Source organism: Hypanus sabinus, chromosome 9, assembly GCF_030144855.1.
Source record: "Hypanus sabinus isolate sHypSab1 chromosome 9, sHypSab1.hap1, whole genome shotgun sequence".
NCBI classification, from domain to species: Eukaryota; Metazoa; Chordata; class Chondrichthyes; order Myliobatiformes; family Dasyatidae; genus Hypanus; species Hypanus sabinus.
Genome location: NC_082714.1, coordinates 143941915 through 143957119, shown reverse-complemented (window position 1 = coordinate 143957119; position 15205 = coordinate 143941915). Strand labels below are relative to the sequence as shown.

Below are 15205 nucleotides of genomic sequence, written 5' to 3'. Positions count from 1 at the left end.
CATCATTCCAGGAGGTTGGAAGGTATGACATTGTGGGCATCAGGAGTCATGGCTGAAAAAAAGATTATAGTTGGGAGCCTGACATCTAAGGAAACACATTGATTGATAAGATGGGCACGTAGATAGAGGGGGTAAGGTGACTCTGTCGGTAAAAAATGAAGTGAAATGAAATGGCTGGAAAGAGATGACATAAGACCTGATGATGTAGAATCCGATGAATTAAAGTTAAGAAACTGCAAAGGTTAAAAAGACCCTCATGGGTGTTACATATAGGTCTCCAAACGGTAGCCGGGATGTGGGTTACAAACCACAATGGGAGATAGAAAGGGCAATGTTGCGGTAGTCATAGGAGCTTTCAATGTGTAGGTAGATGGGGAAAATCAGATTGGTGCTGGATCCCAAGAGAAGGAATTTGCAAAATGTCTACTAAATGTCTTCTTAGAGCAGCTTGTGGTTGAGCCCGTTAAGGGAAAGGCAATTTCAGATTGGGTGTCATGTAATGAACTAGATTTAATGACGGAGCTGAAGATAAATGAACCCTTAGGAGGCAGCAATTATAATATGATGGAATTCACATTGCAGTTTGAAAAGGAGAAGCTAAAGTCAGATGTATCAGCATTACAGTGAAGTAAAGGGAATTACAGAGGAATGAGCGAGGAACTGGCCAAAATTGATTGGAAGGGGACACCAACAAGGATGAACAGCAATGGCTGGAGTTACTGAGGCAACTCAGAAGGCACAGAATAGATACATCCCAAAGATGAAGAAATATTCTAAAGAGAGTATGATACAACTGTGGCTGATTAGGAAGTCAAAGACAGCAGAGAAAATAAAACACGAGAGGGCATATACTACAGCAGAAAGCAGTGAGAAGTTAGAGGATTGGGAAGATTTTAAAAACCTACAGAAGGCAACTAAAAAAGTCATAAGGAGAGAAAAGATGAAATATGAGGGTAAGCTAACCAATAAAAGAGGATACCAGAAGTTTTTCAGACACAGTATAAAAAGAGTAAAAGAGAGGCGAGAGTGGAATCAGACCAACGGAAAATGATGCTGGACAGGTAGTATCTGTCTTCAATGTGGAAGACACTAGTACTACGCCAGAAATTCGAGAGTATCAGAGGGCAGAAGTGAGTGTAGTTGCCATTACTAAGGAGAATGCGATTGGGAAGCTGAAAGGTTCTGTTTGTAGATGAGGTAAACTGGACCAGATGTACTACACACTAGGGTTCTGAAAGAGGTAGCAGGAGAGATTTTGCAAGCATTAGCAATGATCTCTCAAGGATTACTAGATTCTGGAATGGTTCTGGAGGATTGGAAGATTCCTCCCTTAAGAACGGAGGAAGGAAGAAGAAAGGAAATTATAGGAAAATTAGCTTGAGTTTGGTGGTTGGAAAGAGATGTTGGAGTCCATTATTAAGAATAAGGTTTCAGGGTACTTGGAGGCACATGATAAATTTGGTCAAAATCATCATGGTTTTCTTAAGAAAAAATCCTGCCTGACAAATCTGTTGAAATTCTTTGAGGAAATGACAAGCAGGATAGACAATGGATAGTCAGTGGATATTGTTTAATTGGATTTTCAGAAGGCCTTTGACAAGGTGTAGCACATGAGGCTGCTTATCAAGGTAAGAGCCCATGGATAAAAGATTGGCTGACTGGCAGGAGGCAAAGTGTGGAAATAAAGGGGACCTTCTCTGCCTGGCTGCAGGTGACCAATGGTGTTCCACAGGGATCAGTGTTGGGACTGCTTCTTTTCGCATTATATGTCAATGATTTGCATGATGGAATGGATGGGTTTGTGGCTAAGTTTGCGGACGATATGAAGATAGGTGGAAGAGCAGGTCGTGTTGAAGAAGCAGGGAGCCTGCAGAAGGACTTAGACAGATTGGGAGAATGGACAAAGTGAGTCAGATGGACTATAGTGTGGGGAAGTGCATGTTTGTGCATTTTGGTAGGACAAATAAAGGCATAGATGGGGAGAAAATTTAAAAATTAGAGGTGCAAAAGGACTTGGGAGTTCTTCTGCAGAAATCCCTGAAGGCAAACTTGCTGGTTGCATCCATGGTCAGGAAGGCAAATTCAATGTTAGCATTCATTTTGAGAGGACTAGAATACAAAAATGAAGATGTAATATTGAGGTTTTATAACACATTGATCAGATGCTCTTGGTAATTGTGAATAGTTTTGGGCCCCCTATCTAAAGAAAGATGTGCTGGTATTTGGAGAGGGTCCACGGGACGTTTACAAGAATGATTCCAGTTTAACATATGAGGAACATTTGATGGCTCTTGCCTTGTACTCTCTGGAGTTTAGAAGAACGAGGAAGTGTCATTGAAACCTACTGAATATTGAATATAGAGTGGATGTGAAGAAAATGATTGCTATAGTGGGGGAATCTTGAACCCTGAGGGCACAACTTCAGAAAAGAGGGACAACCAGCTGGAATAGCAGCGAAGAGGAATCTTTTATAGCCAGTGGGTAGTGAGTCAGTGAAATTCAATTTTTCAGATGGCTGTGGAGGCCAAGTCATTGGGTATACTTATAACGGGGGTTGATAGGTTTTTGATTTGTCAAGGTTGCAGGCAGAATGGGATGGAGAAGGATAATAAATCAGCAAAAATGGAATTGTAGACCAGACTTGATGGGCTGAATGGCCTACTTTTTGCACCTGTGTCTTATGGTTATTTACAGTCTCTTTGTGGTTTTGCAACCCTGGCACGATGATAATTAAAAATCCTTCATCTGTATATATTCTTTGCTGTGGTAAGCTTTTGGGGATTACAAATAAATAACTTGCTCACTCTAAGGAGTAAATTATACAAAAAAGCTATTATGGGCTTAATTTACAAAAATAGGAAATAATTTAAGACAGGTTGGAGAACGTCTCTAACTGAACAGCATTTAACAGATGAGTAGTGACCAAATTCTGCTGCCTCACATTATCACATTAAAAAAGTCATTTTCTACACCACAATATGTCATTTAGGACATGGAGTGTCAGGACCCTATTTGGCCAAATTTCCAAGGGTAACAGACCTGAACATTCTTCCATCATAGCCATTTCACCACTCAAAACCAGAATGGCTTTGGATGTAAACAGTATTTCTACTGCAATTTTGAAATATCAAGACCTCAGAGATGCAATAATCACGACCATCTTCAAGAGAGGAGCTAAGTTTGACATTTATATCCAATGTCCCTCTAAGTATTCTCGTAGCAGCATGGACTAACCATTGCTCTGGTTTTTTTCTCTTTTTTGTAATATGCATAATATGAATATTCTGAATGAAAATTGAAGAATCACATACTTTTGATTTTATTTATGAATTAAAGGGTATAATGAAGTACAGCACAACAAAGAAAATCTTTTACATTTCGTAAACTTTTTCCCATCTGTCTTAATTCCAGCTGCGTGGAAACAAAGGCTACGTGCGTGGGAGCATTTCAGTTACTGTGCGGCCACACACATGCAGCTTAGAGTGAATGGTGTTTATAACTATAGTCAGCCCCGGACATGCCCTTCACCAGTTCTTTCCAGATGTCCAGGAGCTGTTCCCCAAACCAAAGTGTGGATTCCTTCATTCAAGAGGAATAGTAGATAAGATCCTCAAAAAATGGAGAGAGCAGCATGGCCTTTTTACCTCACAAAAGTCAATGAATCCATCCATCCATCAGGAGGCACTGTGGAACATCATCCGTAAATCTGGCTGTCAACAGAAATTAACTTCCATCTTTCAGTAGCTACACATATGCCATAGTACCTAGCCACATGCTAACATCAAAACCAATCTCGGTGAAGACAATTGTCAAGAAAGACTACATCTTTGCCCATTTCCTCAGCCTTTAGGCTTGCAATTTTATGCCTCACCTATAAATAAATTCCAGTAGGATGGATCTAATTTTCAGAGCTAATAGGAAACTGCATTCTAGAACCAAGATCATCCAAAACTCCATAGCTGAGTTGAAGTCTGAGCAAACCTGGATGCTTAGCTCCAAGCCATTAATAGACCATTAGAGAAGATAACATACACAAGACAAAGGTCGTCCACCAATCTGTTCCCTCGGTACTGTACTGTATTTAACAGTCAATGTTTCTGTTGAGAACCTGGAAATTGTGCACCATTTCCCATGACTCTGGAGTTAACTCCCAGGTGCCATGGTAGCGTAGCGGTTAGTGCAATGCTATTACAGCTTGTGGTATTCTGGAGGTCAGAGTTCAATTCCAGCACTGCCTGTAAGCAGTTTGTACGTTCTCCCTGTGAGCCGCGTGGGTTTCCTCTGGACGCTCTGGTTTACTCCCACAGTCCAGTTAGTAGGTTCATTGGTCTAGTACATTGCCCTGTGATTAGGCTAGTATTAAATAGGTGTGTTACTCGGTGGTGTGGCTCATTCCGCGCTGTATCTTGAAATCAATAAATGTCATTCACCACCGTCTCCAATGTGCCATTGACGCTTGGTCAATGGAAAGTGTATTTGAAGAAGATGAACACAATAGATTCTGTAGATGCTGGAAATCCAAAGCAAGACACACAGAATGCTGGAGGAACTCAGCAGGTTAGGCAGCATCTTTGGAAATGAATAACAATCGACATTTCATTTGAAGAACATATCCTGGCCCAAAACTCATTGTCCACCAGGCAACATTGATCTCTGATCTTCTATATGTTGCTGAAACCTGGATTACAAACAGCAGGGATTGCAAGGTGCTAAATAGATATCACTGAAATGATATCTTCAAAATTCTCTAACTTCATTAAAATAAAGAGAGAACCAATGTCAGCATCCTTTCCAGAGCTAATATTCCAAACACTGGAGCTCAAGATACACTCAGTTAGCTGCATTAAGGATGCCACACCATTTACATGTCTGACACCAGATCCCAAAAACAAAAGGAGCATGTTTGTATTCTTTTAGCTATACTGACTGTTCCAAAATTTATACTGGCATCAGAGAAGTTATATATTTATTTCAGTATCTCATGAGGTGCTGGTATATCTCCACTGATCATCTCATTCTTTTCTGAGATCTGTCAGGGTAGGAAATGACTAGGCAGATGGATGTAAAAATTCAAGGTAATGGTCACAGTTTCCTTCAAGCAAAGCAATACCCCCAATAACTCCAGAAAATCTCTAGCCTATTACTGTCCTTAGTCGAGGCTGAGCATTTAGCATGCTTTTGAGTGTGTCAAGTCCATGCATTGAATGTGCACAGAAGCCCTGTATAAAAAGAAGAGAACCTCCCAGCTTCATACACAGAACAGTCCAGCACAGTACAGACCCTTTGGCCCATAATGTTATGCCGACGTTTTAATGTACTCCAAGATCAATCTAACTCTTCCCTCACATTTAACCCTTCACTTGTATTTTGTATATTTGCATATCTAAGAGTCTCCTAAATCTCCATAATGTATCTGCCTCTAACACTACCCCTGGAAGTGTGTTCCATGCATCTCCCACTGCGTTTAAAACACCTACCTCTGACACCCCCCTCCATACTTTCCTTCAATCACCATAAAATTATGCCCTCTTGTATTAGCCATTTCCACCCTGGGAAAAAAGTACTGGCTGTCCATTCTATCAATGCCACTTACCATCTCATACTCTTCTATCAAGCCATCTTCCATTCTCCTACACTCCGAAGAGAGAAACTGCATTCCCTTTCATACCCCCATTCACCCACCTTCCTCCTTATATGGTCTCACCTGTCCCCTGCCAACTTGTACTCTACCACCTCCCCATTCAGGCTTCTGTCCCCTTCCTTTCCAGTGGCCTGAAATGTCCCCTGTTTATTTCCCTCCATAGATGCTGCCTGACTTGCTGAGATCCTCCAGCATTTTTGTGTGTCGTTGTGAGAGTCAGCTGTTTCTGCATTGGCCCCATTCACCACCTGATAGCTGACTCAACCAAAGCCAAGGCAAGTCATTCTCAATCCTGAGGGACTGCTTGAGAAGGAATGGTAGTTTTACAGATAATTGGAGTTGAAAAGAGGACAAAGTGCAATGCTGGCAGTACCAAGGATGTATTCAAGAATTTAAATATTACCATTTCTGTGGGGCAATTTAAAAAGATACAGTACATTATGTGTGTATTCCCCTTGGTGTGTCATAACATCATGAGACATAGAAGCAGAATTAGGCCATTCAGCCCATCAAGTCTGCTCCACCATTCCAGCATGGCTGATCCCAGATCCCACTCAACCTCATATACCTGCCTTCTCGCCATATCTGTTGATGCCCTGACTGATTAGGAAACTATCAACTTCTGCCTTATATATACCAACAAACTTGGCCTCCACTGCAGTTTGTGGCAGAGCATTTCACAGACTCACTACTCTCTGGCTAAAAAGATTCCTCCTTACTTCCATTCTAAAAGGACACCCCTCAATTTTGAGGCTGTTCCCTAGTTATGAATACCCTCACTATAGGAAACATGCTCTCTACATCCACCCTTACTAGTCCTTTCAACATTTGGTAGGTTTCAATGAGATCTCCCCGCATTCTTCTAAATTCCAGTGAGTACAGGCCCAAAGGTGCCAAACGCTCCCAATATATTAACCCCTTCATTCTCAAAATCATTCTTGTGAACCTCTTCTGGACTCTTTCACATGACAACACATCCTTTTTGTGGTAATGGGGCCCAAAACTGTTGACAAAGCTCCAAGTGTGGTCTGGCTGGTAGGTGGCTTGATAGAAGTGTATAAGATGATAAGCAGCCTGGCTCAGCATTATCTTCTTGCCTTTATATTCTATTCCCCATGAAAGAAATGCCAACATTGCATTTGCCTTCTTTACCACAGACTCAACCTGTAAATTAACCTTCTGGGAGTCTTGCATGATTACTCCCAAGTCCCTCTGCACCTCTGATGTTTGAACCTTCTCCCATTTACTTAACAGTCCGCACTACTGTTCCTTTTACCCAAATGTATTATCAGACATTTCCCAACAGTGCATTCCATTTGCCATTTTTTTGCCCATTCTTCCAATTTGACCCAGACCTGCTGCAATCACACTGCTTCCTCAGTGCTACCTACCCCTTCACCTATCTTCACATCCACAAACTTTGCCACCAAGCCATCAATTCCGTTATCCAAAACATTGACAAACAATGTGAAAAGCAGCGGCTCCAATACTGACCACTGAGGAACACCGCTAGGCACTGGCAGCCAACTAGAAAAGGTCCCTCTATCCCCACTCACTGCCTCCTGCCTGACAGCCATTCCTTTATCCATGCCAGTATCTCTCCTGTAATGCTATAGGATTTTATCTTATTAAGCAGCCTCCTGTGGCACCTTATGAAACGCCTTCTGAAAATCCAGGTAAATAACATCCACTGCCTCTCCTTTGTCTACCCTGCTTGTTACTTCCTTGAAGATCTCTAACAGACTTGTCAGGCAAGATCTCCCTATATAGAAACCCCGCTGACTTTGACTTATTTTATCACTAGTCTCCAAGTACCCTGAAAAATCTTCCTTAATAATAGTCTCCAACACTTTCCCAACCACTGAGGTTAGACTTACTGGCCTATAATTTCCTTTCTTTCGCCTTCCTCCCTTCTGAAAGAGTGATGTGACATTTGCTATCTTCCAGACCTTTTGGACCATGTTAGAATCATGTGATTCTTGAAAGATCATGACCAATGCATTTGTTATCTCTTCAGCAACCTCTCTCAGGACTCTCATCTTCCTTTTACTCTTTATATAACTTAAAAAACTTTTAGTATCCAGCTTTATATTATTGGTTAGTTTGCCCTCATATTTCATCTTTTCCCTTCTTTTAGCTTCTTTTTAGTTGCCTTTTGCTGGATTTTAAAAGCTTCCTAATCATCCAACTTCTCATACAGTTTTGCTACCTTATATGACTTTCCCTTGTTTTCTATGCAGTCCTTAACTTCCCTTGTCAGCCACAATTGCCTAGCAACACCATTTGAGAACTTCTTCCTCTGTCAGAATCTATCCTGCGCCTTGTGAACTATTCCCAGAAACTTCAGCCATCTCTGCTTTGCCATCATCCCCGCCAGTACCTCCTCCAATCCACCTGGGCAAGCTCCTCTCTCATGCCTCTGTAATTCCCTTTATTTCATTATGATTCTGATACATGTGACTTATGCTTCTCCATCTCAAATTGCAGTATGAATTCAATCATATCATGATCACTGCCTTCTAAATGTTCCTTTCCATTAAGCTCCCTATTAAGATCTGAGTTATTACACAACACTCAGTCTGTGACAGCCTTTCCCTGGGTAGGCTTAAGTACAAGCTGTTATAAAAAGCCATCTTGTAGGCATCCAAGAAATTTCCTCTCTTGCGATCCAATACCAATCAGATTTTCCCAATCCCCTTGCCTACTGAAGTCCCCCATTACAATTGTGACATTACCCTTATTACATGCCTCTTCTAGCTCCCTTTGAAATCTCAACCTCACATCTTGGCTACTATTTAGAGGCCTGTATATTATTCCCACAATGTGCTTTTTTTAACCCTTGCTGTTTCTTAACTCCCCCCACAAAAATTCAACATTCTCTGACCCTCTTTTCAAAGGTGTAATTCCATCTGTTACCAACAAGCTGCACCACCCACCTCTGCCTTCCAGCTTGTCCTTTCAAAACAAAGTATATCTTTTGACGTTAAGCTCCCAACTACGGCCTTCTTTCAGCCACGACTCAGTCATGCCCACAATGTCAAAATGACCAATCTCTAATTGTGCATAAATATAAATTTATATACTTAATGATATTTAATTCCTTAATAATAATACCATGACATTTATATACTCAGTGATTATTGGGTCCTGCTGGCCCCCACATCATCTCTGCATGCCCCTGACCATTACTCTGGGCAAACAATGGAAGTACAGAAGCAACTGAGAAATTTATATTCCTCTGTTTTATGAATGAATCAAGAGGCAAAACAAACTCCAGCAAAAGTGGAATCATGCTATTGATGTGGATGTTATTCTGGTGTACTGTTGGTAATAGATTCAGAGTAATTGAATGGTTTCATCAATACAAGGACATTACGGTCTATTAAAGTTAATGAGATAAGTGTTCCAAGCTGGGCTCCAGGGTGTCCTCTGCAGATTCTCAAATGGCCAGCCACTGCATTGTAAATGAGCTGTAAGATACGATTGCCTGAGCTATTGAGCATGACTAATTGTCAACAAGTTAGATTGATGCTGTTTTATCAAAAGCAATTTTCTTTTGCAAGGTCATGCAAACGTGACCTGGGCCTCTCTTGCTGGACGTAGTGTGGTCTATAGGAAGGAATGCACTAAATATGTAGAGACTTCATATTTTAAAGTATAGTTTCATTCAAATGCATTTATACTACTTTGAAAGAAATCCCAATTTATCACATCCTAATCAATCTGGTCAACATTTTGCCTGTCAACCATAGCTTAGTTAACTGCTCTCTCACCTCTCAGTCAAAAAATTCTGGGCTCAGTTCCCACTTAGATTAGATTATATTAGCTTTATTTGTCACATGTACATTGAAACATACAGCAAAATCTGTCATTTCTGTCAATAACCAACAGTCCGAGGTTGTGCTGAGGGCAAGTGTCACCAACCTTCCAGCGCCAACATAGCATGTCTGCAATTTACTAACTCTATCCCGAATGTACTTCTTTGGAATGTGGGAGGAAACTGGGACAGCTGAAGGAAGTCCATGCAATTATGGAGAGAACATGCAAGCTCCTTCCAGACAGTGGTGGGAATTGAACCCTAGTCTCTGACACCGTAGAAGTTTGCATTAACTGCGATGCTACCGTGATGCCCATAGTGGGCTTTATTCAAAGCAGTCTGCGCAAATTCTATGCTGGAATGCTGCTGCCAACTTTTGCACGTGACATTTATTGAACTGAATCCTGAAAGATACTAAAGCAATACTTTTGAAGAGCAGCAGTAGGGCTTATTATCTGCCTAGGCTAATACCGATCGTCTGCTCTCTTTGCTGGAACAGACTGGGGCTAGATTGTGCTTGACCCAATTATACCCAACAGAATCCAACTGTTCCAAAAAAGAATGCTGACCCATGAGCAGTGACTCAGCTTTGTGAACTTATTGTCCCAATGGCTGTGATAATCACTTGAGAAACTTGAAACAGATTTAGCTGATTTTAAAAACTTAAAAAAACCATAAAACTATTTCATAGCAAAACTCAAATAATTTAATTAATGACATTATTATTAACAAAAATTAACAAAAAAACACCAAAACAATTTCCATTCAATGTGGCCATTCTAAGGAAAAGAATGGATCATGCTAGATACTCCAGCCACAATCCAAGGAAGGCCGAGGCTTCCCAGGATTGGTTTACCTGTCTGTTCAATTCAGTACATTTAAGATTTGCTCCCCAAATCAATGCTTTGATGTAAACTCATAAGTATAATTGTCACAATAAGCAAAATGTAGATGGAATATTACTGTGATTTGTTGATCACAATCATTCATATTGGCAATAATATCCAAATGAATATCAATTTATACTTGCCTGTTACAGAAAAAATGAAGTAATAATTGGTATGGGTACTGTCAACAGTATCACTAAAGACTGGTGTCCAGATGCACTTCGTCTCAACGTTTGCTTTCTTCAAAACTTTGTAGTACTGTTAGACATTGTTCCCTTCCTCCACCTTCTCCAGCTGCCACACACTCCCCCACAGGGTCTTCTTTCCCCACTGTTCCCATCTGCCACTCCCTTATGCTCCATGCACCATCTTTCTCATCAAATTCCATCATATACAGCCTTTTGTTGTCCTTACCAATCAGCTTGCAGCTTCTGTTGTTATTCCCACTCTTTCTTTTTCCATTTGGCATTCATTACTCCTCATTTGGATTCAACTATCACTCAGTGACCGGAGATACTGGAAATGTGGAGCAACACACAAAAACACTGGAGGAAGTCAGTAGGTCAGCAGGCATCTACAGAGGGAAATGAACAGTTGATGTTTCGAGCCGAGACCCTTTGGGACCCTTGAAGACCTTCCGACTATCACTTGCCAGCTTTTGCCCCACCCTTCTCCACACTTATCTATTTCTCCTCTACTCTTTCAGCCCAGATGAAAGATATCAAATGGAAAAATTAACTGTCCATTTCCCTCCAGAGTTTGAACTTTTTTGCTCCTGATTCTAACAATCACAATCTCTTGAGTCTCTCTTATTTTGTCCTTCAGGTTAGTACAGACAGATGCATTGCACTTTTTAAGCATATGGACATATTCCAAAACTGGGTCATCATTGGGGTACCATGGTAGTGTAGTGGTTAGCACAATGTTTTACAGACCTGCGGCCCAAGTTCCATTCCCGCTGTTGCCTGTAAGTAGTTTGTATGTTCTCCCTGTGACTGCATGGGTTTCGTTCCACAGTCCAAAGGTGTACTGGTTGGTAGGTTAATTGGTCATTGTAAATTGTCCCCTAATAAGGCTAGGATTAAATGGGGAGGTGGGGGGGAATTGCTGAGTGGCATCGCTCAAAGGGCCAGAAGTAAATTCCACAATATTGTAAGGATAAGCAGAAAACCAACAATATATACTGTAACAATTCTTATCTTTACATCATGTCTTACAAATAAAAATGTGATCCAGGTGCTTTAGCCAGGCCACTCAATGGATTCTTATACACCCAAGAAGATGTTTTAATTCCTATGATATTAAACAACCTTGAACCTTAACTGGAATGGAGAACTTGCTTCTACTGATTTTCCCAAAACAAATCCATTTATAATTACTGCAAACAGCAAGTACCTTGAAGTCAGACCATGGCCTCCTTTATGAGACCACCCTCAGGGTGGAGGAGCAACATCTGATATTCCATCCCGTTAGCCTCCAACCTGATGGCAGGAATATTGATTGCACCTTCTGGTAAAAAAAAAAATCCCCTCCCCCCTTCTTCTTCTTCTATTCCCCACTCTGGCCTCCTGCTTTTTCTCACCTGCTTAACACCTCCCCCCCCCCGGGTCCCCTCCTCCTTCCCTTTCTCCTATGGTCCACTCTCCTCTCCAATCAGATTGCGTCCTCTCCAGTCCTTTACCTTTCCCACTCACCTGGCTTCACTCAACATCTTCTAGCTCTCCTCCTTGCCCTTCTCCCCACCTTTTTATTCTAGCGTCATCCCCCTTCCTTTCCAGCCCTGAAATGTCATCTGGTTATTCATTTCCATAGCTGCTGCCTGACATGCCGAGTTCCTCCAGCATTTTGTGGGTGCTGCCTTGTAGGAGCTAGTAGTTTGGAAACCCTTTTTGGCAGTGTTTTTTTTCAATAACTTGCAGATTGTTAGAAAGAATATGATAATGAAACACCATCACTTTCCATGGAAAATAATGTTATTTTTCTGCATCAATGTAATAAATCAAACTGAAAAAATGAGCGTAGATGAGGGACTCACTTCCGCTGACTGATCTGGTCACTCAGAGACTGCTGCGTGGCCTTCAGGTAGCTTTGACGTCGCGCTGCAGTCTTTGGAGATGGTTTGGGGCTCATCTCAGAGTCCTCACTGTCATCGTCTCCCATTGCCTTGATGTAGCTGCCGCTGCGCATTCGCCGACAGGGAATTTCGCCCACTTTTCCACGTGAAAGAGTGCTATTCCAGTCATCGTGAAGGGGGACCTGCTCAAGATGGAGAACCTTTTGTTAGACCAAATGACTTCCTACTTCATATGTTTAAAAAAAAAGCCAGAAGAGAGTGGTTCGAGGGAGACTAACTACATCGTGATAACATTTGCTGCTGGTCAAAATTTCTGGAAAAAATGCTCTTGAGTTGTTGACCACATCAAATGACACGATGTATGTGAGAGCACATCAGGATAGCTACTTTATGCATCCTCTGTCAAATGCTATTAGAAATCACTGTTTCACTTAAAAGAACATCCTGTCAGCTTGCATGCACAGTGAGAGCAGCATTTTTGCGCAAATAATCTCAAATTCAGAACATGTTTGCTAACAATTGAATCTTTATATCAACAATCACGAGCCCAGATGTTACCAAGTTTTCTGCAACCTATTATTTTGTAGGTTTGCTTTACTGACAATGTCCCAGTTTTATACTGCATGGGCTGCTTCAGAGTGTTGACACCATTGCCCTAAAATCCTTAAAGCTACTTTTACCTGCGATGAAGGACAAGGTTTTATGCTTTAAGACTGAAAATAAATCATCAAAATCTTTCCCTTTACTTCATCAGTCGCCAGGTCTTCAAGGGAGCAGCAACACTTTAGAATGTTAGTCCCACTGGGCAATGTTTACACAAAAAAATGGGTTCAGAGTTTGAATAGACATCACAGTGTTTGGCTTACAGTTCAGAAGCATCTTTCATTTCTGACAGATCTACGGATTGAGAGCTATTTTCTGTTTTAGAACATTACAGCGTACCTTTTCCTCTATTTGAGAATCCTTGGACAAATGTTAAATTAAACCATGGGGAGCTAATGCACTTGCAGAATTATGCACACTAGAAAAATTTTATGCAGTACGATTTCATGGAATAACATAATAAATATCAGTTAGCAACAGTTTATTCTTAATTACTCTTGATAAAAGGTGGATCCTAGTCAGAATATTTGCCCAGCTTTACACTATTGTAAATCGTCTAAATGATAATCAGCTCTCAACAGACTTGATCAGAAATGTCAATGCAGCCAGTCTGGTCTGAAAATCTGTGTATAGTGAATTCAACCCAATTTCTAAACTTTACTCAGTCAAAATATCATTGTAATCTGGCAACTTTGGAGCCAAGCATGTATTTATCAAAGGCTAAAGCCATTTTTCACATTTAGCAGAAAGTGACACTTCATTTCCGTAATGACTTTCAATGCTATGTCCCTTTAGCCACCAGAATATTCTGAGATTCTTTCTGAATAAATTGGACACTTTTATGATAGAATGCGCACAACTCAGCCCTGAAATGTTCAGGCTCTCATCTTTGGCACAGATTCTCCCTTTTCCGATGTGAATGGACAAAAATTTGGAATCAGGTATTAATCAGCTCACTGCACAAGCCAAGCTCCAAGTCGGAAGAAGAAATGAGCAATTTCAAGCTTTTTGTATCAACATTTGGATGTTGCTTCACAGTTGCATCCAGCATGCAACATACAGACTAGTGCAATCATCATGCATTGATGGAAAGCTGTAGCAAGAACATAAACAGCCTTCAGCCGTTTCCTTATTTTGACATAACTGTGGCATCATGTTGGGCAGCTGTGAAGTGTTGGATTTAAGCCTTACAATCGCACAGCAAATGCTCAAAGAGAAAAGCTTTAGAAGAATGCTCTTGATTCTGTTATTTTCAGCCACCATATGACAGCTTGATTGCAAGCAGTGTATTTGCATGTGTATAATGGGAGAGATGTTGCTAGAACTGACCAAAACACAGATGGATTAAATCTGGATGAACAATCTGGAGCAGTAACTGTACATTGTTGCAGTTCAAGGTACAAACTGAAGAGATAATAACCACTATTGTTAAGCAAGTGAGAAAGACAAATGAAAGTTGAAGTAGCTAAGGAAAGGCAGGGAGATAATTTGCACACAAAATTGTTGATCAGGATGAAATATTTTTAAAAAGCTGACTAGAAAGTGTCAACACATACAGCTTGCATGTATGGAATGAGCTGCTTGAGAAAGTGGTAGAAGCAGCTGCAATTTAAACTTTTAAAGACATTTGGATTGACTCTCAATGTCAACCCAATGTCCTTGTCATGACAGGCGGAGATAGGTGAGGCCAGCCAAAACGGCTCTGATGAATCTGTAAAGGCTAATCCCCGTACAGTGGATACAATAGATTACAGAAACATCCAACCAGATCATTGACTTTGGACAATGGAGATGGGAAATCATCAATGGCTTATCCTCTTCTGGGAGCTAAGGGCCCAAGAAGAAAGAAGAAAGACATCTGGATTAGATAGGAAAGGTTTAGAGGGAAATGGGCCAAACGTAGTCTAATGGGACAGCAACATAGTCAGCAAAGTGTGATGTGAGTTGGGCAAAGAGACCCTTTTCCATGGTGCATGTGATCACCTCCCGTAGCATTTAAGAGGAAAGTATGAAGTTTCAAAATGCTGTTGATGAAAAATGTGGGAAGCAAATTAAAATTGAATTAGAAAACATGACTCATAAGATAAAAATAAAATTGCAAAGAATCAGGAACACCTTCAGATAGGCATTTTGAGTAAGGAATGTACTTGTAACATGATAAGTGAAGTCCTGTGTCCTACATT

At 40.9% G+C, this 15205-nt stretch overlaps 1 protein-coding gene across 1 annotated transcript in view; it reads right to left on the bottom strand.

The window, feature by feature from the left end:
* The window catches only part of LOC132399870 (disks large-associated protein 1-like), a 582904-nt gene that overhangs the window by 27392 nt on the left and 540307 nt on the right, over positions 1 to 15205 (bottom strand). Inside the window, exon 6 of the mRNA XM_059980732.1 lies at positions 12381 to 12601. Within this exon, the coding sequence (XP_059836715.1) occupies positions 12381 to 12601 (221 nt within the window). The remainder of the gene's footprint in view (positions 1 to 12380; positions 12602 to 15205) is intronic.